Genomic DNA, 27,302 nt, shown 5'->3' on the forward strand with positions numbered 1-27,302 from the left:
TGTTCTATGGTGGATTCTATGAGGGTATCTATTGTGACTCCCCTCCAGCCAGGCTGTGAGGTCTGTACCCGGGTCTTTAGGTCTTCTTTAAGGTCATCCATGAGTACAGTGACAATCAATCCCCTGTGGTGAGTGCTATCTTTAATATCTTCTAACACAGTGTACTGGGTGATAGCCTGCAGAGCCCGGTCGCAATAGTCTTCTGCAGTCTCACTCTCTTTTTGTTTTATAGTGAAAATTTTGTTCCAGTTAACTACTACTGGAAAATATACACCCAATTGAGTTATAATACGGGAAATGTTACCTTGGTTCACTTCATCTGTTAAGGGAACGTCACCATCCAATACACAATCTGTGATAAAATTTTGTCACGTCGATATTGCGTGGTAGACAGCCCTTAACACCACACGCCAATCTTTGTTAGTTGGCTCGTGAGAACTACCCAAATTTCTCAAAAATCTTTGACATTTGGCTAGCTCCTTTTTGGGATCGGAGAAATCATTTATGATGGAATTTAGCTCTGCTCTTGTCCAAGGACAATGCATTACCACTTCCCTTGTAGGTACAACTCCGTTCGCATCCGCATTCCCATTCGGAACAGTTATTGTCCGGATGGGATGCAGACCGGCCGCAGTGCTACCTTTGACCTTATTACCTGGCTGGGGGTTTAGTCTGTTGCTGCAACGTATGGTATTAACAACTTCCTCTACGGGTGCAGAGGAGTTTAACACTTCCCGTGCTGTTACTGATGGAGATGGTGGCACCACTTGAGCTTATCGTGGTGCAGCATCTATCATCTGCACAGCATGGGAAATGGCAGACATTACAATAAGCTCATCATCCACATCATAAACATTCTCTTTATGGTTACTTAAGAGAGGGTACAAATTGCTTGTTACATTTTTATGAGTTTTTTCAATAACTGTACCTGCACCCCCATCCACATAAGGTGGCGGTGGTGCGTGTGAACTACTGGCAATACCGTCCGCAACGCTACCTTGTCGCACGTGTGCGCCATTTTGCGGCTCGCACGCATTGCAATTTAGCACCGCGGGTGTATTTTCTTGCAACGCTAGTTTGTGTCGTTTGCACATTTTTAAGCCACGCATCCCCTTCATGCTGCCACAACTTTAAACATTCATAATATTTTACTTCTTTTCTCTCGAGAGTGCATCAGACTGATGTGATCCCGGACATTATCTAATACATCTTTATCAAAACTACCAATTCTGGGAAACGGTCTAACACTCTTCATCGTCATTTTAATCCATACGTCACAATGCCTTATTGCATAAGTACCGTATTTAGTATGCATAATACGACGGCCCGAACCAAGCGGCGCCTCCATTAGCAGCACATCATTGTCTAACATCTCTATTGTTTGCGTGGCTCCCATCTTGGGACAACTACGTTTTTCAATAAAAATTTAAACTGGTGAAAGACAATCAAGATACTTTCACTTACCTGCGGACACCTTTGAAAAAGGGTGTATCCACGAACCCTATGGAGGACGTCTAGATGTCTCCACTCACCTATGGGAGAAAAGCTGCTCCCACGCAGAAAATCCCTTTTTGACTACGTTTCAACTGCTAGGGGGCAGCAAAGTACCCTTTATTTTCCAGTTGATTTCATCCACCCTCTCACCAGCTCACAATCATAATCTAACCAAAATTATGCGGTTCAATTATAGTGTTCAAATAAGCCTAACAGATCACACACATTGATTACTGAACGCCATAATCACGCTGGGAGCCGAACCCTAACAAAAATAACAACCCATACACCTGCTTTGTGTAAAGTAAACGGTAAGCTGCTACCGAGTCACTAGGTCAACTCCTGCGCCTAGCACTTAAGGGTCCTACGATACCCTTAACATTTAGGTCCCGTGTTACACCCTAAACAAGTACTCACAGTTACACACTTTTTTCCTGCGCAGAAAAATACACGTTAACCCAGTTATTGGCAACAATTGATAATGTAAACTCAACGGCTTTGTTTAAACACGTGGCAGCACTACCGGAAGTACGTATATGCTATTGTACGACTAGTCGCATACACAATAATGCGACTACCACACAACCGTATGACCCTTACCCTTGGCGACTCAGCCACATGCGCAATACTACGGTACCCTTTTTAGCGTAATATACTATCAACAAAGGAAAACAAACTTTTTCCTTTCTTGCCCCTGGATTCTAGTCAGCGTACCTTGACTCACACGATAACGGATAGCGATCTCTCAGCATAGAGTGGTTGCAGGGAAAACTGTGTGTGGCCACTATCCACCCTTTGGTGAGATATCGATAACCGTATTTTATCGTCTGAACAGGTAAGTGACCTCACATTATGAGCCCCCATCTAAGGATTCAGGATTTCAACCTCTATACGCACCTACCTATACCTTCTAAACCCTGCTTATAAACCTCTAAAATTGACGCTGTTTGCGTACGCAGTCATACAGTGAAATAAAGACTTTAGACCTTGAACATGTGTTTCCAAAGCACAAAGTATTATTCAAGTAAAGTACAGATAGTTACACGGTGTGATCTAAGTACAATTTAGCGCAAAGAATTATACAGACCCAAGATACAGTTATACATACGCACGCGCTCCGGACCAGATACCGGCATCAGCAAGAAACCTCCGTCAATCAGCAAGAAGACTCCAGACTGGGGTCACAACACACACATTTATGCTCTTACAGAAACAGACAGCACAATAGAGAGGTTTGTTGCTGATCCCATTGGTTCCCCATTGTGGTGCGTTTGTTACAGAGCATTTAACAGGTTGATTCAAATGGACACAGAACAGTCTCTAACAGCTTGTTGCCTCCGTTTCCCCGCCTCATGCAAATCTTGGCTGTTGGTTTTACAATGCACATTCTGGTGCTTTAAGTCTCTACGGTCCAGAAGTTGCGAATGCATGTTGCGATCTTCTCACTGATGGTACCGGAAAGCTGTTGAGGAAATGCAGATCAGTACAATACCAAACACGTCTTACTTATCAAATATTAAACCTTAGATACCAAAATAGTCTTTATTTCACAGCATTTGTAATAAATGTATACAACTTGGCTCTTATACTTTAAAGCTATGGAATCTTTGATGTGAGTGTGCATTATGTAAGTATTAGGGGTTTGGGAAAAGACGCTAGTTAGGTTTATCTGATTTGGGGCAGATGTACACGCATGCAACTAATAAACAGCGTTCGCATGCAGGATATTATGCATTCGCTAATGTGCGTCATGTTAGCAGCGCAACTGTGCGTAATGTGCGGTGTTTATGCATGAAATTCTATTTATGATGGATTATATATATATATATATATTTTCTATCCCTTACTAAGATGTTTTTAAATCTATAATGTGAGGTGTTACAGACAGCTAGGTTCACTTTCAAGCAGGGTGGGAACCCCCAGCTGATTGTCGTTGCCATTGTGTCTGGTAAGCAAAACCTCTGACCATTGTTAACTCAGACAAATTCAATTGTGCATATCAATGTCTGGGTTATATTTCAATTGCCACAGCCATACTTGTCTATATACAGGGATTCCCAATTTCTATGTAAAACACTCACAGTATTCTGGTGTATTGTTAGTTATTTTCCTAGTATACTGTGGTTGTTATGGTATGAAGGTTTGTAAACAGATTCTGTCTCAGCTGATTATCCGGGTTTGACAATATATTAATAGGCTACACAGCTGATCAGTCAGGGCCTATGTCCAGGAGGTACCCGGCAGTCTGGAGTATGAGCCGAATAGGCTACACAGCTGGTCGGTCAGGGCCTAAATGCAGAGATGTCCAGGAGGTACCCGGCAGTCTGGAGTATGAGCCTAATAGGCTACACAGCTGATCAGTCAGGGCCTATGTCCAGGAGGTACCCGGCAGTCTGGAGTATGAGCCTAATAGGCTACACAGCTGGTCGGTCAGGGCCTAAATGCAGAGATGGCCAGGAGGTACCCGGCAGTCTGGAGTATGAGCCTAATAGGCTACACAGCTGGTCGGTCAGGGCCTAAATGCAGAGATGGCCAGGAGGTACCCGGCAGTCTGGAGTATGAGCCTAATAGGCTACACAGCTGGTCGGTCAGGGCCTAAATGCAGAGATGGCCAGGAGGTACCCGGCAGTCTGGAGTATGAGCCTAATAGGCTACACAGCTGGTCGGTCAGGGCCTAAATGCAGAGATGTCCAGGAGGTACCCGGCAGTCTGGAGTATGAGCCTAATAGGCTACACAGCTGGTCAGTCAGGGCCTAAATGCAGAGATGTCCAGGAGGTACCCGGCAGTCTGGAGTATGAGCCTAATAGGCTACACAGCTGGTCGGTCAGGGCCTAAATGCAGAGATGGCCAGGAGGTACCCGGCAGTCTGGAGTATGAGCCTAATAGGCTACACAGCTGGTCAGTCAGGGCCTAAATGCAGAGATGTCCAGGAGGTACCCAGCAGTCTGGAGTATGAGCCTAATAGGCTACACAGCTGGTCAGTAAGGGCCTAAATGCAGAGATGTCCAGGAAGTACCGGTAGTCTGGAGTATGAGCCTAATAGGATAGACAGCTGATCAGTCAGGGCCTAAATGCAGAGATGTCCAGGAGGTACCTGGCAGTCTGGAGTATGAGCCTAATAGGCTACACAGCTGGTCAGTCAGGGCCTAAATGCAGAGATGTCCAGGAAGTACCGGTAGTCTGGAGTATGAGCCTAATAGGCTACACAGCTGGTCAGTCAGGGCCTAAATGCAGAGATGTCCAGGAAGTACCCGGCAGTCTGGAGTATGAGCCACGCTGAAAGCCTGGTAGACGTAATCCAGCTAGAAATGGATAGGTTGGAGGACAGCCAACCATTCTAGAGCACTAAACGCCATGTGTACCCAGCGATGCGACCGGCGATCCCCCTGTAGACGAGAAGACACATAGGGCGGCCTGTCTGGTGCCCAAATGCCCGATATGTCGTACACATCCTGCTCCAGCAGTTGTCAGCTGCATTGTCAGGTTGGCCGACCTGACGATGTGGCTGACGACCCCACGGGAGTGCGCACCGCACAACATAGTGAGTACACACTCAACGATTTTAATGATTTGTCGTTGCGATTCGTAGGCATCGGGAAAATTGTTAAAAAAATGGCTAAGTGTGTATGCACCTTAAGCACCAACAAGGACTTAGAGCCAAATGAAATAGCCTGCAGGTTATGGCATTGTCAAGAAAGCATCAATTTAGAATCAAAACTTACTAAAGACCTCAGGGACTATATCTGTCCACTCTGAGCTGAGTTCTCAAGGACTTAAAGTTCAGAATGGGAAGAAAAGAAAATCTTGTTTCTGCACCAGGGGGATAGAGTAAAATGGCAATTCCTAGATTTCGGCTTCTCACCTATCAGCTATGCTATGTGCTGAGCTACAGTTTGAACAAGGGGTACCAGGATGTTCCCATAAAGAGGCTGATGAATCCCTGGAGTTTAGTAAATGATTTCTGCTTTGTACTCTTTGGTTACATTTACTAAGGTTTGTTTTTGGTCGATTTGCTGTTTTTGTGCGATTTTGCAATTCAGATATTTACCAAAGGCCAATTTGAATGCAACTCGCAGGTGAGACACAACTTAACAAACTAATTAAGCACAATACACCATTGGACCAAAAATCATATTATTTACATGGGCTCATATACAAATCACAAAGTTACTAAAAATTATGTTTGTCAAATCGAGCAACATCACACCAACATCGCAACAGAATGCACAAAATAAATAGACCGGCCTGTGAATAGCGTGTGACCTAAGCACTGCACAGATCAGTATGATCTGTGCAGGCTTTGGTGTTAAAAGGAATTAAGGATTAATATTTTTTTATTAAAAGAAATGTACGTGGGGCCATCCCCCAAAAGCATAACTAGCCCCAGACCTCTGAGCCTAGTCTGGTACTGGAAAATCGTGGGAAACACCAGCGTGGGTCCCCCCGTATTTCCAGTAATGGGCTGAACCAGCCGGGGGGCTTACAATATAGCAGGAAGATACAGGATGGGGTCCTCCTGTCACTGTGTAAAACCAACCTGGTCAGCCAAGGGCACTAGACAATGGTGAAGTGCTGATTGGCTAATGTGTACCGGGATGATATGTCCGTCGGGCCGACATATCATACTGTGCATAAACATCAGAACGATGTGATGTACAATGGAACGATCACTCATTCCGTCCTTCATTAACATGAATGGGGCCGCATGCGATATCATTAGGTTTGATGTGCAGCACCAAAAGGGACCCCAAGCCAACCAGGTTCAGAGAAAAAAACCAGAGGAAGAGAACAGAGACCTCCTCCATCAAGTAAATCCAAAACTGACCTACTGTAGATTCACACTTCCACCAAACCTGACCCATAACATTAGTCACTCCTGGGGAGGTCCTCACCCGTAACTAGATGTTGTTATCAGACACTAAGTCCAGACATAAAAGGATAGCAAGTCACTATCTCCACCACGCCAAACCCTAAGGCAGTTTAAGAGGCCGATACCAGTGCCCATTACCCAAAAAAAGATTAAAACTACTCAAGAGTCAATCCATGACACATTAGAGACAAAGAGAAAGCACCAACAAAACACTTAAATTGAACCACACACAACACAATGTGCACAATGCAAACTTCTTCATATCCATTCAACAAACTGAACTAGATAAACCACTTACAACAGTTATTACCCAGAACTCTTATACCCCTTTCACACCAAAATCCCCGGCCAGGCGCTGCTTGCAGTGGCCACTGGACCCGGGTTGATCCGTTCACACCGACGAAATTCCCGGGATTATGCGCATTCACATGCATCAACCCGGGATATTTCAGTCGGTGTAAAAGGGGTATTACCTGGAACCTTGACCATGACACAAGTAAATAACAGGAAAGCATACACACAACATACTACCATAATAACACACAACCCAACACTGCAAAAAAGGGTTTCTCCTTATACACAGAGTGGCCAAATTCCTATGAATACCAGGCGATTTTATACATAGTAGCTATTCCCCAGATAATGCAGATGTAGGATGTCTGAATCTGTATAAGATTGGAAAGGTGAAGATATCCAGAGACTAACTAAGTGTATCACTCCGGAAATAAGGGGTAACCGTGATCTGATGGAATGATTGGTGACAGCAGTGGTGAGAGCATTAGTAACCCAGCTGCACCGGAGAATTATTCGAGGGCAGCAGTTGATAACGTGTACGGAGTGGACCACAAGGCAAACACTGGGTCTGTGCACAAGGCCTGTGGTCATACATGGCTCAGGATGCTGGGAGTAGAACGGAGAGTGGGCGTCAGATGGGCAACAGTGCATCAAATTACAGATAATCGTAATCAGGGACCAATTCACATGTAAACTGCAAAATACATTGTATGGACTATAGAAGCAGAAGGCCTGTACGTGGAATCGGTATGATTTACCGCTGGACCCATGTCCGGCGGTTCAAATTCCGACAGCGGCATCCCGGCAGAGGAGGAAATCCCGATCGTCCCCTAACCTATTCTACACCCTAACTCTCCCTTAGGGGTGTCTAACCCTTCCCCCCAATGCCTAACCCTAATGCCCCCTCTAAGTGCCTAACCCTCCCCTAGCCTAACCCTAGCCTAACCCTAAGTCCCCCCCGGGGGTGCCTAACCCTAACCCTCCCCCTAGCCTAACCCTAACCTCCCGGGGGGTGCCTAACCCTATGTCCCCCCGGAGAACCCTAAATCTAACCCTCCCACCCCCCGCGGCTATCCGCGCTCGGCGTCCCTTCGATCGGGATGCCGGGCGCCGGACTCCCGGCGTCGGTAAAATGACAGCCGTCTAGATTTAGACGCCTGTCATTTAAGCCTCACTGGGATTAAGCAGTCGGGAAGCCGGCTGTCGGGATTAGGTCCGCCGGCTTCCCGACTGCATACCCTGTACATACGCCATTGCCATCTGCTGCAAAAAGGGAAAAGTACTTTAAGTTTGCTCAGGAACACAGGAATTGGACAGTAAATGATTGGAAACGTCTTATGAGCTCTGACAAATCCCATTTTCAAGTACACCATGCAGATTGTAGGGTAAAGATATGGAGACAGAACGAAACCATGGATCCTTCTTTCATTGTCACAACTCTTCAGGCTGGTGGAAGCAACGGCATAATATGGTGCAAGTTGTCCTGGGACTGTCTTTGGCCTTTGATGCGCCTGAAGCAACATCTGACCAGAAACATTATTTAAATATCATTGTTGACCGGTCTTCTGGCTTCGGCTGCGTGGAGTGAGGGCTTCCCTAGCTCAGCTCCACTCTCACCCCAGGGATTTCACCCTTCTCTAAGCTCTTGCACAGCCTCTAGACAAGGGACAACTATTTCTATTCATGTCCCAGCTGCCGATGGAAAGGTTTTTGATTGCGGCCATCCTCACAAAACCGTTACCATTAGGAGAAGCGCCAGTTGCATCCAGTATTAACACTGGACTCAAACTCGAGGACAATCTCCCCCGGTGCAGGAGGAATCTGACAACACTCAGGTACCATGCTCTGTGAACTCCCCGGTCACCTATGGGGTTATAGTGGACGCTATTAAGTCCACTATGGGGTCATTGCTATCCCAAGCTGTGTCTGACATGAACTCACAGACACTGAGCATAGAATAGGTGTTATTTACCATGATATGGCTGACATGCAATGTTCTATTAAGCGCCTAGAAAAGGAGAGTTATCAGTTATCATCAGCTATGGAATAAGGTAATGATATTGAAAACAGATCCTGTAGGAACAAATTACGAACAATATCAGACTTGTAGGACTACCCAAATCAATCAATGGTCCTGCACTGGCAAAATTTGTTTGTACTACTATACCATCCATACTAGGAATAGAGGATGAATGTAAGAACCTGGTAGTGGAGTGAAACAGAGTTGGCTCCTCTCCCAGATCGTCCAATGCATTTATCTAGCACCTTTTAGAAGATAATAGCTAGAATCTTATTGGTTGCTATGGGCAACATCTCCACTTCTAACAACTCACTTTAGTAAATTTACCTCTAATAGTCAAACTTCTGAAATAATTGAAAAGCATTAGGAATCTTTATATTACACCCCAGTTACACCTGACCTTGCGGAAGCACCAATTTCCCTTTCTGGTTCTGTACACTGATCAGTCCTCCTTTACCCTCAGGTTCCAAAAAAATTGACTAACACTTTAACAGACCCAATTACCCTGGAGGAGGTATCACAAGTGGTAAATAAATCTTAAACCTGCTAAGGCTCCAGGCCCTGATGGGTTATAAGCTTTTATTGCCAAGGATTGGGGAAACTTTGGTTACTGTATTTAAATCACATCTTAACTCATAAGTCCTTACCTCTATATAACTCTGCTATCTTGCATATTCTACCCAAACCCTGTGCATGACTTAACATTACAGGGTTCATATAGACCAATTTACAGGGTTCATATAGACCAATTTCCTTATTGAATTCGGTTTATAAATTACCAAAAATATTTGCTGACCGATGGGGGCCACCATTCCTCCTCTAGTGTAATTCTCTCCCTAGATGCCGAGAAGGCATTTCACCATGTTCTGTGGTGTCACTAATATCATACTTTAATCAGATTAGACATCCCACAAACATCTGACATCTTACGAACAATGGGCCTGATTCAGCAGCCGAACTGCGCAAGCAGGCGTGCCTCTCTGTTTGAATGTCGTTGCTTGGGAGTGCATAAATTAGTGACTACGGCTTCATACACAACATGAGAGCTCTCTGAGTGTGAAGAGACTTTCAGTGCCTGTGGCTGGTCAGGCCTGGTGTAAATGTTGCGTGACTGGCCGATGGTGTAAATGCTGCGTGACTGGCCGATGGCGTAAAGGCTGCGTCACTGGCTGATGGCGTAAAGGCTGCGTGACTGGCCGATGGTGTAAAGGCTGCGTGACTGGCCGATGGTGTAAAGGCTGCGTGACTGGCCGATGGTGTAAAGGCTGCGTGATTGGCCGATGGTGTAAAGGCTGCGTGACTGGCCGATGGTTATACAGAAGAGCGAGGTTGGACGAATATGAGAAGGCAGCGGTGGGCGTCTTTATGCAGTCTGTGCTTTGGCATTAGCGTATGCTCACAACTGCGTTCCATGCGGAATCTATTGCTCGTTCCTGACCTGATTCCATCTCCTCCCTGGTACTGTGCTTGGCATTATGGTTTTGACCTTGGCTGACCTGCATAAGTCTTCTTCCTGGTATCGTCTTGTCCGTTTGGTTCTGACCAGGCCTGTCGACTACGTTGTACATCTTCATCGTACTCCACTCCTGTCCAGAGTACACCAGCACCTGTATTAGGGAACCAAGTCTGAGGGTCGCGACCTTGGATGCAGCCAAGTCCAAACCTCCTTACAGGGGGTCCCTGGTGAATACCGCCATCATTTTTGACACCGCAACTCATTACTAGGTCTTGCCAATCCCAAAATACAGGCTAGCATCCATTATCCATCCGTGAGTTGTGACACAATCCTATTGACATTCATTATAATATTTGTAACCATATTATTATTAAAAGATATCTATGATGCTTAGCTCTCTATTAAAGTATACACAGGTCCCCCCTTACCGCACTGTGTGTCCATCTTTTTATTCTGGTTGGCTCCAAATGTTTAAGTGCCATCTCCAAAGTTTTCAACCCCGGCGGCATTCTTTTATCTTTCTCAGATCTTCAGGATAGTTTCCACTTACCTTGTTGTCACTTTTATATGTACTCACAGACTCGCCATTACATTAATACCATGCCACAGGCTATGGCTTAACCCTCCCTATGGTCACAAACCTCACTGTTTACTGCAGCTGCTGGGTCACTTACCAGTTCCCCGTTCCATGCTCTGGCTTTGTAGCAGACCTCCTGTGATTCAGTTCGGCACTTCTATTCCCTGTAGCTTCCAACACACTCACTGGCTTCTATCTGCTGCATTCCCTCCAGAGCTGACCACTGGGTGCAGCCATGACAATCTGTGTCAGGTGACTATCCATCCACCAACAGGAGACCAGTTTGCTGTCACCTGATGCCTGGAGTCATTCCCTGCTCTCCCAGGGGTATATTTGGAGTCTCCCTTCACACAGAACTTGCCACAGTGCAATCTTGTCCACAGCCTAGCGGAGTTCTTCCCAGTGAGCTCCTGCAGATTTTTATTATTATCCAGAGACTATAAGAGCAGTTTACCATCTTGCTGCACTACTGGCTCCAGTATCCGGTTCCATTCCGGTGATTCTGCAATCCCGGTGATCCTGCAACCCTATATCTGATTCCATCGGTTCCAGTCCGATATCCTGTATCATTGATTCCAATCCGATAACCAGCACCATCGGTTTCAGTCCGATATCTGATTCCATCGGTTTCAGTCCGATATCCAGCAATCCGGTCCCATTTCGGGGTTCAAGCCAATCTAATTCCATTCCAGCTATCCAGCATCTGATCCCCCCATTGAATCATGTGCTGAACAATAGCAGGGCCTGGGAAGCATAGGTTTGTGAATATTGGCTGTATTCTGATAGGAATGTGTAGTTAGTAAAATGGAATTGTTGGATATTGGAATCAGCTTATACAATGTTATAGATTATGCATTCTGGAATACTATATAATGCAGTGTTTGCCTGAAAATATCACACAGTTGTGGTGCGTGAGAATGGTGCCCCTTTTTCCAAAAATATGTTTAAGTTGAGATGAGCTCCACATCTCACTAATAGATATCGTATCTGCCAATAGAGCATTAAAGATCATTTTCCTTATTACCGTGTTTTGTTAGTAATCGGCTTACGCTATCCAATTTGCATATTTATAATAGTATTGCAAGGAATGTCTGAGTAAGTTGGTGTAACGGAGGAGATAAAACTTTAGATGGATAGGAATGTGAATTACATTTGTATAATGTAGTATAGTCATAGTTCTGATCATTGGCTGATATCAGTGTTGTAGAATGATTTACAGAGGCTATAGCATCATGGGAGTTTCCTCACATTCAAAATGGAGTTTCTTTGGACCATGCGGCTTGGAAACAAAGAAACATGTGGCATTCCTTCCCCCGCACTAACGCTATATCTCTATATTTCTCTCTCTGTATTATCTCTGTATATCTTACACTACAGTATTAGTCATATACAATATATGTGAACTTTGAGCACCAATTGTTTATATCAAATTAGAGTTATGGTAGACTTACCTAGATAACTCCTTTTCTTTGAGGTCCATAGGGTCCACAGGAATACCATGGGAATCTGTGACCAAAAGAAAAATAACCCAATGAAGCCAGGTGCATCAGGGTGGGTGCCCTGTGGACCATGAAGAAAATGAGTCATCTAAGTAAGTCTGCCATAACTCTTATTTTCTTCTTCAGGGTCCATTGGGATCCACAGGGATACCATGAGGATGTCCTAAAAAAGTTCCCCTAGGGTGGGGGACACTTGAGCAGAAAGGAGAACTCGTCGAGAGGCAAAAGTATCAAAAACATTGAACCTAAGAAAAGTGTGGACAGAAGCCCACGTGGCTTCCTTACACAACTGTTGAGCAGAGGCACCACGGTTAAATGCCCACGATGGCCCTACTGACCGAGTAGAATGTGCTGTCACCATGCTTGGGACAGGGAGATCAGCCTGTGTGCACACCTGAGATAGTCATACGTAGCCATCTCACCAGAGACTGCTTACTAGCTGCCATCCTCGTTTGTGAAAACCATATACTACAAAGAGAGATGCTGATTTTCTAACAGAGTTTGTACGCTCCACATAGATACTGAGAGCATAAACTATATCCAAGGAGACTTCACCTACAGAAAGATCTGGAGCCTGAAAAGCTGGAACTACAATTTCTTCATTCACATGAAAACGGGACACTACCTTAGGAAGGTAACCCACCCATGTACGAAGAACAGCTTTATCCTGGTGAATAATCAAAAATGGGGAGCGACAAAAAAGCGCTGCTAAATCAGACACTCTGCATGCAGAAGAGATAGCGAGGAGAAAAAGTGTCTTCGTTGTCAACTATTTCAAATAAACAGAGTACAGAGGTTCAAATTGGGGAGCCTGTAGCCCCTTAAGAACCAAAGACAAATCCCACGGTGCTACCGGTGGAACAGAGGGGGTCATTCAGACCTGCTCGCGAGCGGCAGGACGCTCGCAAGCGGCTCGATTTTCCCCACTGTGCATGCGCACGACGGAGGGAGCTCCGTCATGCGCATGCGCGAGACCCGGCGAGCGACGGGCTCACCATCGCTCCGGCTCTTGCACCAAAGGTGGCGTGCTGTCGATCATGGACGCTCGCTATAGCTGTGGGTGGTAACCCACAGCTATGCGAGCGTCCATGAGGACGCTCCAAAAAAAGGTAGGAGGGCCCTGATTCAGAGCGAGCGCTCTGGTCAGAGCGTTCAGCTCTGAATCAGGCCCAGAGGTTGAACTCACAGAACTCCTTGAAAAATTTTTTTCTGACATCTGGTAATGAGGCAATCTTCCTCTGAAACCAGACTGACAGTGCAGAAACTCTCAAAGTGACCAGGCGAAGACCACAGTCTAAACCTGCGTGGAGAAAAGCCAGTACCCTGGAAATCCTAAACACCTTAGGATCATACTTCCTCTGGGAACACCATTGACCAAAAGAATGCCAAACTCTGTAATAGATGTGGGCAGAATGCCAAACTCTGTATTAGATGCGGGCAGAAGCAGGCTTTCGTGCACTGAGCATCGTCTGAATTACAGAACTGGAAAAACCTTTTGCTCTTAGGATGGAAGATCCACGCCGTCAAAGCCAGACGAGGTAAGTCCGGATGCCGGCAGGGACTCTGCATTAGCAGATCCTGCCATAGAGGAAGAGGATACAGACTGTATGTGGATAGATTCTGTATGTCAGTGAACCAATGACATCTCTTTGCCAAGCCGGAGCCACCAGTTTTACTGTTCCGCCTTCTGGCTTGAATTTCCTGAGAACTCTTGGGAGGAGGGAAATCGAAGGAAAGAGATACACCTGCTTAAAGTCCCATCTTACTGCCAGTGCGTCCACAAGGGCTGCTGATGGGTCTCTGGACCTGGACCCGTACCTGGGAACCTTGTGGTTGTAACGTGAAGCTATGAGATCTACTTCTGGTAGACCCCACTTGTTTACCAGTAGCTGAAACACTCCCGGATGGAGAGCCCACTCTCAGACGTGTATGTCCTGATGACTTAAGAAGTCTGCTTCCAAAATGTAGTACTCCCAGTATGAATATTGCAGAGATGGCCGGAAGATGATGCTCTGCCCAACGCAGAATCTTTGTCACCTCTTCCATGGCTGCGTAACTTCTTGTGCCTCCCTGATGATTGAGGTAGGCCACTGTAGTCCCGTTTTTGGAATGGATCTGGACCGGCCTGCCCTGGCCTGATAAGTGCTTTGTATACTGCTCACAGTTCCAAAATGTATATTGGCAGATGACTTTTTGTCCATCTTCCCTGAAAGGTGCGATGACCTGTCACTGCCTCCCATCCACGAAGACTGGCGTCCGTGGTAAGAAGCACTCAATTTGGAATCCAGAATGGGTGCCCTTTGTTCAGATGATCCTTTCTCAGCCACCACAAGAGGGAGTGAGAATGATCCTCTGGAACTTTATTAGATGATACTGTCCGTTCCACTTGGAAAGAGTTCCATTCCAGGCCTCTGCAAAGGTTGATTGAGCATACGGCACCATGTCGAAAGTGGATACCATTAATCCCAGGACCTGCATTGCTAATGGATACCCTTCGCTTGCGTATTCACAATGATAGGGCCACAATCTTGTCTTCTGGCAGAAACACTGTTTGTGCCCGAGAATCCAGAAACGCTCCCAGATGTACCATCTGCTGTTTTGGAGAATGTGATGATTTCTTCCAATTGATGATCCAGCCATGCTTTTGTAGGCAGGCTATGGTCAGATGAAGATGGCTCTGTAAAACAACCGGAGTCTGCACCAATAACCAATAACAGAAGGTCGTCCAGATATGGCAGAATTCTGACTCCCTGACGCCTGAGATAGGCTGTCAAACACCCGGGGGAGCTGTTGATAGGCTAAATGGTAGAGCCTTAAATTGGTAATGTTGCTGAAGGTCAGCAAACCATAAAAATTATTGGTGTGATAGTATGATAGGAACATGTAGATATGCATCCTGAATGTCCAGGGAAACCATGTAATCCCCCGGGTCCATTGCCAAAATAACTGACCGGAGAGTTACCATACAAAACTTGGGTACATGGATAAACCTGTTGAGGGTTTTCAGATTTAGTATAGGGCAATAAGCCCCATTAGGTTTCTGAACCAGGAATACATTGGAATAATAACCCCTTCTCTGTTGCGACACAGGAACCGGGACTATTACCCCCGCCTGAAGCAGGGAGTAAATAGCTTCCTGAAGGGCCAAGGCGACCACATCTGATAGAGGATCTGTGCAATAAAACTTCTGGGGAGGATACCTACTGAAAGAGGGCATACCCCTGAGAGACCTCTTCTCGGACCCAGGCATCTGTTGTTGTTTGATGCCAGTAATCCGCAAACTGAATAAGTCGGCCCCACACCCACCCTGGGATCCCCCAGGTGGAGGCCTGCCCATCAGGCCGAAGGTTTGTCTTCTGATTTAGAAGCTGGACGTCTTGCCAGGCCAGACCTCTTAGTTTGTCGCTTTGCTGTTTTGCGAAAACTAGTCAGTTTATTGGAAGACTGTTCCCTTGCTCGTCCCTGAGGACGGAACGACCGAAAAAAACCTGCCTAGACTTTATTGTTGCTGTGGATGGCAGACCTGCTGATTTTGAAGCCGCCAGAGTAGCTATTAGTTTATCCAACTCTGCTCCAAAAAGTACCTTCCATAGAATAGCAAGACTTCCAGTGCTCTCTTTGATCCTATATCAGCTTTCCAGGATCTTAACCAAAGAACCCTGCGTGCCACTATTGAAGCTACTGATGCTTTAGAAGCTAAAATTCTATCATCTACTGCAGCTCCTCCCAGATAGGAAGCCGCTACCCGTATGTGGGAGATATTCATCCTCTGTTCTCTGGTAGCATTTGGTAGAGTCTTCCAATGCCCCTGTCCATTCTTCAACAGCTTTGGCTACACAGGCTCCAGCCATAGCTGGACGAATAACAGCTCCAGATGATAATATTGCCTTATGACAGGCTTCAATCTTCTTATCTGTGGAATCCTTCAGGGAAGATGCTGACGGAATAGGCAATGTAGCATTTCTGATTAAATGCATCACATGAGCATCCACAGTAGAAGGTACCTCCCACTTAGTACATACAGAAGCTGGGAAAGAATACAACAATGTTATTCTCTTATTCACATAAAACCATTTGTCCGGGTTACCCCATGCCACATCCATAAGCTCAGTGAGCTGTTCAGATACAGGGAACTCCGTTTTGATCACCTTTCGGTGATGATTAAACATTGGAGCCTTCTTACTATGAGCTGGTTCATCATCCTGAATATCTAGGACTGATTTAACCGTCCTCACCAATGAAGGAACATACACAGTGTACGGATGGTCCTCCTCCCCCGAGCTAGACCCTGGAGAGGAAACCTGCGCATCATCTGATTCCTCTGATGATGCGTCTGAATCCATATGTTGAGCAGACTTGCGTTTAGGCACCTTAGTAACTACCGGTCTGCTATCAACATTAGATGGTGCCATACTCTGACTAGAATGGCCATCAACATCCTTCCAGGAAGGATGCATAGGAGGTGCAAACATGGCATGCTGTGGACACCCCATCCAAGGAGGCATAGTGGGAGCAGCCATACCATCCACAAACTGCTTCATTACCTGGGACAAGGAGGACACCCAAGATGGCTCTTGCCCAGAGACAGGTAACCGGACTGCTGAGGTGACTCTATATAACAGACAGCACACAAACCATCCTTTATATCCTGAGAGGACACATAGGCCGTACATGACTAACATGAAACCAGCACAGGGGACTCTCCCTCCTGCTTCCATTTATCTTTTGCCATGTTCATAAAGGTAATAAATGCAATGTATGTGACAGCCTTCACACAATCTTAATGTATGTGATGTACTCAGAGAAAAACCTCCACCCCAAAGGATGGGGAGAAAACACAGTGATAGTTATAACTGACAGACAGAAATAACAGACAGTGTCATTACAGCAGCTAGCAAACAGTCACATACACTGCACATGTAATATAATTACAGTCACATACACTGCACATGTAACATAACTACAGTCACATACACTGCACATGTAATATAACTACAGTCACATACACTGCACATGTAATATAACTACAGTCACATACACTGCACATGTAATATAACTACAGTCACATTCACTGCACATGTAATATAACTACAGTCACATACACTGCACATGTAACATAACTACAGTCACATACACTGCACATGTAATATAATTACAGCCACATACACTGCACATGTAATATAACTACAGTCACATACACTGCACATGTAATATAACTACAGCCACATACACTGCACATGTAATATAATTACAGCCACATACACTGCACATGTAATATAATTACAGTCACATACAATGTATATGTAATATAATTACAGTCACATACAATGTATAAGTAATATAATTACAGTCACATACACTGTATAAGTAATATAATTACAGTCACATACAATGTATAAGTAATATAATTACAGCCACATACAATGTACAAGTAATATAATTACAGCCACATACAATGTATAAGTAATATAATTACAGTCACATACAATGTATAATATAATTACAGCCACATACAATGTATAAGTAATATAATTACAGTCACATACAATGTATAAGTAATATAATTACAGTCACATACAATGTATAAGTAATATAATTACAGGTCACATACAATGTATAAGTAATATAATTACAGGTCACATACAATGTATAAGTAATATAATTACAGTCACATACAATGTATAAGTAATATAATTACAGGTCACATACAATGTATAAGTAATATAATTACAGGTCACATACAATGTATAAGTAATATAATTACAGTCACATACAATGTATAAGTAATATAATTACAGCCACATACAATGTATAAGTAATATAATTACAGCCACATACACTGTATAATATAATTACAGTCACATACAATGTATAAGTAATATAATTACAGGTCACATACAATGTATAAGTAATATAATTACAGCCACATACAATGTATAAGTAATATAATTACAGGTCACATACAATGTATAAGTAATATAATTACTGGTCACATACAATGTATAAGTAATATAATTACAGGTCACATACACTGTATAAGTAATATAATTACAGTCACATACAATGTATAAGTAATATAATTACAGTCACATACAATGTATATGTAATATAATTACAGTCACATACAATGTATAAGTAATATAATTACAGGTCATATACAATGTATAAGTAATATAATTACAGTCACATACACTGTATAAGTAATATAATTACAGTCACATACAATGTATAAGTAATATAATTACAGTCACATACACTGTATAAGTAATATAATTACAGTCACATACAATGTATAAGTAATATAATTACAGGTCACATACAATGTATAAGTAATATAATTACAGGTCACATACAATGTATAAGTAATATAATTACAGTCACATACACTGTATAAGTAATATAATTACAGCCACATACACTGTATAAGTACTATAATTACAGGTCACATACAATGTATAAGTAATATAATTACAGGTCACATACAATGTATAAGTAATATAATTACAGGTCACATACACTGTATAAGTAATATAATTACAGGTCACATACAATGTATAAGTAATATAATTACAGTCACATACACTGTATAATTAATATAATTACAGTCACATACAAGGTATAAGTAATATAATTACAGGTCACATACACTGTATAAGTAATATAATTACAGCCACATACAAGGTATAAGTAATATAATTACAGTCACATACACTGTATAAGTAATATAATTACAGGTCACATACACTGTATAAGTAATATAATTACAGTCACATACAATGTATAAGTAATATAATTACAGTCACATACAATGTATAAGTAATATAATTACAGTCACATACAATGTATAAGTAATATAATTACAGTCACATACACTGTATAAGTAATATAATTACAGGTCACATACAATGTATAAGTAATATAATTACAGTCACATACAATGTATAAGTAATATAATTACAGGTCACATACACTGTATAAGTAATATAATTACAGCCACATACAATGTATAAGTAATATAATTACAGTCACATACAATGTATAAGTAATATAATTACAGCCACATACAATGTATAAGTAATATAATTACAGGTCACATACACTGTATAAGTAATATAATTACAGCCACATACAATGTATAAGTAATATAATTACAGCCACATACAATGTATAAGTAATATAATTACAGGTCACATACACTGTATAAGTAATATAATTACAGCCACATACAATGTATAAGTAATATAATTACAGTCACATACAATGTATAAGTAATATAATTACAGGTCACATACACTGTATAAGTAATATAATTACAGCCACATACAATGTATAAGTAATATAATTACAGCCACATACAATGTATAAGTAATATAATTACAGTCACATACAATGTATAAGTAATATAATTACAGGTCACATACAATGTATAAGTAATATAATTACAGGTCACATACACTGTATAAGTAATATAATTACAGGTCACATACAATGTATAAGTAATATAATTACAGTCACATACAATGTATAAGTAATATAATTACAGCCACATACAATGTATAAGTAATATAATTACAGTCACATACAATGTATAAGTAATATAATTACAGTCACATACAATGTATAAGTAATATAATTACAGGTCACATACACTGTATAAGTAATATAATTACAGTCACATACAATGTATAAGTAATATAATTACAGCCACATACAATGTATAAGTAATATAATTACAGTCACATACAATGTATAAGTAATATAATTACAGGTCACATACACTGTATAAGTAATATAATTACAGGTCACATACAATGTATAAGTAATATAATTACAGTCACATACAATGTATAAGTAATATAATTACAGCCACATACAATGTATAAGTAATATAATTACAGCCACATACAATGTATAAGTAATATAATTACAGTCACATACAATGTATAAGTAATATAATTACAGTCACATACAATGTATAAGTAATATAATTACAGGTCACATACAATGTATAAGTAATATAATTACAGGTCACATACACTGTATAAGTAATATAATTACAGGTCACATACAATGTATAAGTAATATAATTACAGCCACATACACTGTATAAGTAATATAATTACAGTCACATACAATGTATAAGTAATATAATTACAGCCACATACAATGTATAAGTAATATAATTACAGGTCACATACAATGTATAAGTAATATAATTACAGGTCACATACAATGTATATGTAATATAATTACAGGTCACATACAATGTATAAGTAATATAATTACAGTCACATACACTGTATAAGTAATATAATTACAGTCACATACAATGTATAAGTAATATAATTACAGTCACATACAATGTATAAGTAATATAATTACAGCCACATACAATGCACATGTCATATAATTACAGTCACATACAATGTATAAGTAATATAATTACAGGTCACATACACTGTATAAGTAATATAATTACAGGTCACATACAATGTATAAGTAATATAATTACAGTCACATACAATGTATAAGTAATATAATTACAGCCACATACAATGCACATGTCATATAATTACAGTCACATACAATGTATAAGTAATATAATTACAATGGACGCTAAATCAACTACACAAACACCAGGAATGTAGGATATAGAGCACCGTATACATTAACCAAGGGAGACTGACCACAGCTACAGCAGCGCACTGATAGTGGCCTGTGAGCGTCTCATATACACCTGGAGGGTAGGCGGAGCAACCTAGACGCACAAAACCCTTTGTAGGGACTGCGTCTGGGTCGGGTGAGGAGCTGCCAGGAGAGCGCTTAACTCCCCTAAGCTGCATCAACCGGCCGGGTACGCTGGCATCGTGGCAGCAGAAGCGTCTGGTGCCGATCACTGGTGTCAGGTGATACTGTCTGGCGGTCTGGTGAGCACGGGGACAATCCCGGGCCCTGACTGCAGCGGCTTCTGGTGCACCTGACACCAGAAGCAAGGACTGCCGCGCACGACTCCTCATAAACTAGGAACCGCTCATAAAATAAGAGCTTAGGACTGCCTGCCCCATTACAAAAGGTAACCAACAACGGAAGGCCTGTGGCTAGGGGCGGGGTATATAGAACCAGAGGCATCCTGGGAGCCGAAGCTTTAACCGTTTGGTGTCTGGATCACTCCAACCCCATTATCCCTATGGTAACCCTGTGGTTCCCTGTGGACCCTGATGAAGAAATACACTTTTACTTTAGTACATCTGGTGAGCAATGTTTTATTAAATGAAATGATTCTAATGATTATAACCTTTCGAGTAAATGATAAAAATAGAATATTTGCTTCAGGCATATGAGATTTAAACCCAGGCAGAAAGGTAAATGAAATGCAAACAGGGAGACAAGAAAACAAAAAAATACCCCGAAACAACTCCAACACTACAGTAACCATGACTGCGACATAGGGACAAATTCAATTAGTAACGATAATGAGAAAACCTAATGTATGTTACGTTTCCGCACACTTCAGGACTTTGTGTGATAATTTTGCGTCTTTTGCCTATGCACGCTCTCGTTTTTCGCACAATCTAATTCCATAAGCAGCGATGCGGCATTCGCCTGAAAACTGTCCGTGGTGTAACCAGCGAAAAGTACAGCAGAAAATAGAAAAATCTGTCTGTACCCCAAAAAAAGGCAAACAATACAGAAGAGTATTAATGGCCCTAACAACAGTATTTGGGGGTCGTAAATTGTGTCACATGGCAGTTATATGTATTTTGCTATAACAGTGGCAAAATTATAGAAAGCTATTTTATGGGGGCAAAATAAAAGCTGCAGTTAAATTAGGGGAACATTAAAATGGGTGCAAATATATTTTGTGTGTCATTTTAGGGCACTTTAAAAAAATAAAAAATACGGCTGGTGCAACCACCTGCAATGTTTAAAACACGTCCCATCCACACAGCCCCCCCAAAATACCTGACCCACTGCTTTAACCCCATTTTCCATACCCCACAAATGGCGTAATTATTGCTCAAATTCTGCTAATTAAAAATGTTTTTTTTTCCCCTAACTGGTCATTAAGGGGGGTTTCCAAGGGATTCTGCACCGTCCTGTAATTTACTTTAAAATAGGGATTTTGCACAACTTATCACCTGGGGGTGGAGAAAACTTTTTGCCGCTATTCGCTATGGAGAATTCGCAGATGAGAAAACTGCTGCTAATAGGATTGCCCGATAGTATAAATTCGCACGATAAGCCAATTTTCACCAAAAAGCGGCTTATCGCAGTTAATTGAATTTGGGCAATAGACTCTTACAACTGTTATATATTAATAAGAGATTTACTCTCCCAGATGTCAATAAACGTGTTGAAAGAGTCTATGGTAAATAGGGCCACTATATACAGACAGTCTTCATACAGCCACCCAAAATCATATCTTTACATTATTTAACTCCATGGACTGATTCCTCCACAGAAAATTGCTGGAAGATACATGAATTTGTATGTCCAACAATTTTGTATGTCCAACAATTTGCTATGTCCCCCTTTCAAAATACCTCCCGACATCTTCTCCCTCCAACAATATAGATGTATTACTTGTACATGGGTCAATGATTCTTAGTAACTTCCACATTACACTCCTCACTATGTTCTTCTGTCTCTCCTCCCCTCCTCGTGTGCTTTCCCTATATGTCACATGTTATATCCTTATCCTATATGTCACATGTTATATCCTTATCCTATATGTCACATGTTATATCCTTATCCTATATGTCACATGTTATATCCTTATCCTATGTCATATGTTATATCCTTATCCTATATGTCACATGTTATATCCTTATCCTATATGTCACATGTTATATCCTTATCCTATATGTCACATCCTTATCCTATATGTCACATGTCATATCCTTATATTATATGTCACATGTTATATCCTTATCCTATATGTCACATGTTATATCCTTATCCTATGTCATATGTTATATCCTTATCCTATATGTCACATGTTATATCCTTATCCTATATGTCACATCCTTATCCTATATGTCACATGTCATATCCTTATCCTATATGTCACATGTTATATCCTTATCCTATATGTCACATGTTATATCCTTATCCTATATGTCATATCCTTATCCTATATGTCACATGTCATATCCTTATCCTATATGTCACATGTTATATCCTTATCCTATATGTCACATGTTATATCCTTATCCTATATGTCACATGTTATATCCTTATCCTATATGTCATATGTTATATCCTTATCCTATATGTCACATGTTATATCCTTATCCTATATGTCATGTTATATCCTTATCCTATATGTCACATGTTATATCCTTATCCTATATGTCATGTTATATCCTTATCCTATATGTCACATGTTATATCCCTATCCTATATGTCATGTTATATCCTTATCCTATATGTCACATGTTATATCCTTATCCTGTGTATCATTTCTCACAGTTACTTATGTGCTAAACTTTGTCTCTATATGAAAACTGGGATACGCTCCTACTTAAGAAATAACTCACTACTTCTATCTCACAAATGTGAAGAGGTCTATTAGTGTTAGACTGATTGTATTAGTTTGATCTCTCCCATATTTTGTGAGCAACTTGTCTTGTGATACATACAAATGATGAACATAAATGTATGTACAACGCAATATAAATAAACACACACATACAGCAGGTAAAATAAGTATTGAACACATCACCCTTTTTATCAATAAATATACAGGTTGAGTCTCCGATATCCAGAATGCTTGGGACCAGGGGTATTTTGGATAACGGAATATTGCGTATTTTGGAATATTTGCATATCATAATGAAATATCTTGGGAATGGGACCCAAATATAAACACAGAATACATTTATGTGTTATATACACCTTATACACACAGCCAGCAGGTAATTTTATACAATTTTTTTATAATTTGTGCCTTAGACAAAGTTTGTGTACATTGAACCATCAAAAATCAAAGGTTTCATTATCTCAGTCAAGCCAAAAAAATTGCGTATTTTGGAATATTTGGATATGGGAGACTCAACCTGTGTAATGGGGCTATTGTTATGAACTTTTCATCAAATGTCAGCAACAACCCATGCAATCCACACATGCAAAGAGATCAAACCATAGATGTCCATAACTTAAGTTATGTGTAACTAATAATGTGAAACGACACAGGGAAAAAAGTACTGAACACATGAAGAAAGGGAGGTGCTGAAAGGCATGGAGCCAAGACACCAGCTGAAATATATCAGTAATTAAAAAGAAATCCTGCCCCTAGTCAGTGCAAATTAATAAAAGCTGGTTCAGTCCTAACTGATGGCATATAAAAAAGTGTCTCATTACCAAGGTGTCACACAAAAAAACATCTCATGAAGGGTAAAAGGAAATAGCTCTCTCAAGACCTTCGCAACCTTATTGTTGCAAATCATAATGAAGGCATTGGTTACAGAAGGATTTCTAAACTTCTGAATGTTCCAGTGAGCACTGATGGGGCCATAATCCGGAAGTGGAAAGAACATTTCACCATAAACCAGCCACGACCAGGTGCTCCTCGCAAGATTTCTGACAGAGGAGTGAAAAGAATTATCAGAAGAATTGTAAAAGAGCCAAGGACCACTTCTGGAGAGCTTCAAAAAGACCTGCAATTAGCAGGTAAAATCGTTTCAAAGAAAACAATAAGTAATGCCCTCACCCACCATGGCCTGTATGCACGCTCACCACGCAAGACTCCATTGCTGAAGAAAAAGCATGTTGAAGCTTGTTTAAAGTTTGCTGCACAACATTTGGACAAGCCTGTGAAATACTGGGAGAATATAGTCTGGTCATATGAGACCAAAATTGAACTCTTTGGATGCCATAATACACACCATGTTTGGAGGAGAAATGTCACTGCACACCACCCCAAAAACACCATACCAACAGTGAAGTTTGGAGGTGGGAACATTATGGTGTGGGGCTGTATTTCAGCATACGGTGCTGCCATACTTCATATTGAAGGAAAGATGAATGGAAAAATGTAACGAGACATCTTGATAAAAATCTGCTGCCATCTACCAGGATGCTGAAGATGAAACGAGGGTGGACATCTCAGCAAGACAATGATCCCAAACACACAGCCAAGGACACTCTCACCTGGTGTCAGAGAGAGAACATAAAGCTGCTAGAATGGCCCAGCCAATCACAGCCAATCACCTGACTTGTATCCAATAGAGAATCTATGGAAAGATCTAAAGATCAGAGATCATAGAAGAGGCCACGGAACCTATAAGATTTGGACACTGGGCTAAAATCCCACCTGAGCAATGCATGCGACTAGTTTCTCCATACAGGAGGCGTCCTGAAGCTGTAATTACCAACAAAGGCTTTTGTACAAAGTATTAAACACATTTCAGTAATCGTGTTCAATACTTTCTCCCTGTGTCATTTCACATTATTACACACAACTTATTTTATGGACATCTATGGTTTGATTTCTGTGCATGTGTGGATTTCATGGGTGAAAATGTCATTACAATAGCCCCATTACACATATATTTACTGAGAAAAATGTTCATGTGTTCAATACTTATTTTACCCGCTGTGTAAACAAATATATATATATTAGGGGTGAGCGGATTCGGTTCTACTCGGTCCCGTTCGGATTTAAAAACCGAATCTTATTGGCTATCAGCTGTCACAAGTTTTGGATAGTCAATAAGATTTGGTTTTTAAAACCGAACGGAACCGAGTAGAACCGAACCCGCTCACCCCTAATATATATATACACATACACATATATATATACACATACATACACACACACACACACACACACACACACACACACACACACACACACACACACATATATATACATACACACATACAGTATATAGTAATTGATGGACGTGATGCCGGCTGTCAGTAAACTGAAGGTTTACAATACTAGGCTATGTATGTGTCAGATATATTGTGATACATGTGTTTGAGGCAATTTAATAACTGTATATATTGTTATAATGTGCACATTTGTTCTTAGCGTATGTTACTAAGTATATTTTCATTATTGAAGTGCATTTCAGATTTATGTTTGTACAATAAATTGTTATCAAGTAACAACTTTGAAAATTGTGATTGATCATACTGGCGCAGAGACTTTTTTTTTCATGTACATACTTAGCGCCTGATTCAGCAGCGTTCACTACGGTTATCAGAGCTGCAAAAATAATCTGATGCTCGCAAAAGCTCTGCAGACATGAAGGCGCCCACTGCTGCGCTCTCCTATCCGCCCACTGCTGCGCTCCCCTATCCGCCCACTGCTGCGCTCCCCTATCCGCCCACTGCTGCGCTCCCCTATCCGCCCACTGCTGCGCTCTCCTATCCGCCCACTGCTGCGCTCCCCTATCCGCCCACTGCTGCGCTCCCCTATCCGCCCACTGCTGCGCTCCCCTATCCGCACACTGCTGCGCTCCCCTATCCGCACACTGCTGCTCTCCCCTATCCGCCCACTGCTGCGCTCCCCTATCCGCCCACTGCTGCGCTCCCCTATCCGCCCACTGCTGCGCTCCCCTATCCGCCCACTGCTGCGCTCCCCTATCCGCCCACTGCTGCGCTCCCCTATCCGCCCACTGCTGCTCTCTATTATCCGCCCACTGCTGAGCTCCCCTATCCGCCCACTGCTGCGCTCCCCTATCCGCCCACTGCTGCGCTCCCCTATCCACCCACTGCTGCGCTCCCCTATCCGCCCACTGCTGCTCTCTCCTATCCGCCCACTGCTGCGCTCCCCTATCCGCCCACTGCTGCGCTCTCCTATCCGCCCACTGCTGGGCTCTCCTATCCGCCCACTGCTGCGCTCCCCTATCCGCCCACTGCTGCGCTCCCCTATCCGCCCACTGCTGCTCTCTCCTATCCGCCCACTGCTGCGCTCCCCTATCCGCCCACTGCTGCGCTCCCCTATCCGCCCACTGCTGCTCTCTCCTATCCGCCCACTGCTGCGCTCCCCTATCCGCCCACTGCTGCGCTCCCCTATCCGTCCACTGCTGCTCTTCAGTGTAAACATTGGTATCATCGAAGCACAAATCGACCACTCACG

At 42.2% G+C, this 27,302-nt stretch overlaps 1 protein-coding gene across 2 annotated transcripts in view; it reads right to left on the bottom strand.

Annotated features, from left to right (window-relative positions):
• Nucleotides 1–27,302, bottom strand: part of SURF1 (SURF1 cytochrome c oxidase assembly factor) — a 143,807-nt gene that overhangs the window by 14,470 nt on the left and 102,035 nt on the right. Inside the window, exon 8 of one of the 2 annotated variants that reach the window (XM_088443996.1) lies at nt 2,531–2,956. The exons of the other annotated variant lie outside the window; for it this stretch is intronic. Coding sequence (XP_088300122.1) covers nt 2,937–2,956 — 20 coding nt within the window. The 3' untranslated portion in view covers nt 2,531–2,936. Of the gene's footprint in view, nt 1–2,530; nt 2,957–27,302 lie in introns of those variants that run through there. 2 annotated transcript variants of the gene reach the window in all.

Source organism: Taudactylus pleione, unplaced genomic scaffold, assembly GCF_031769625.1.
Source record: "Taudactylus pleione unplaced genomic scaffold, aTauple2 ptg000343l, whole genome shotgun sequence".
NCBI classification, from domain to species: domain Eukaryota; kingdom Metazoa; phylum Chordata; class Amphibia; order Anura; family Myobatrachidae; genus Taudactylus; species Taudactylus pleione.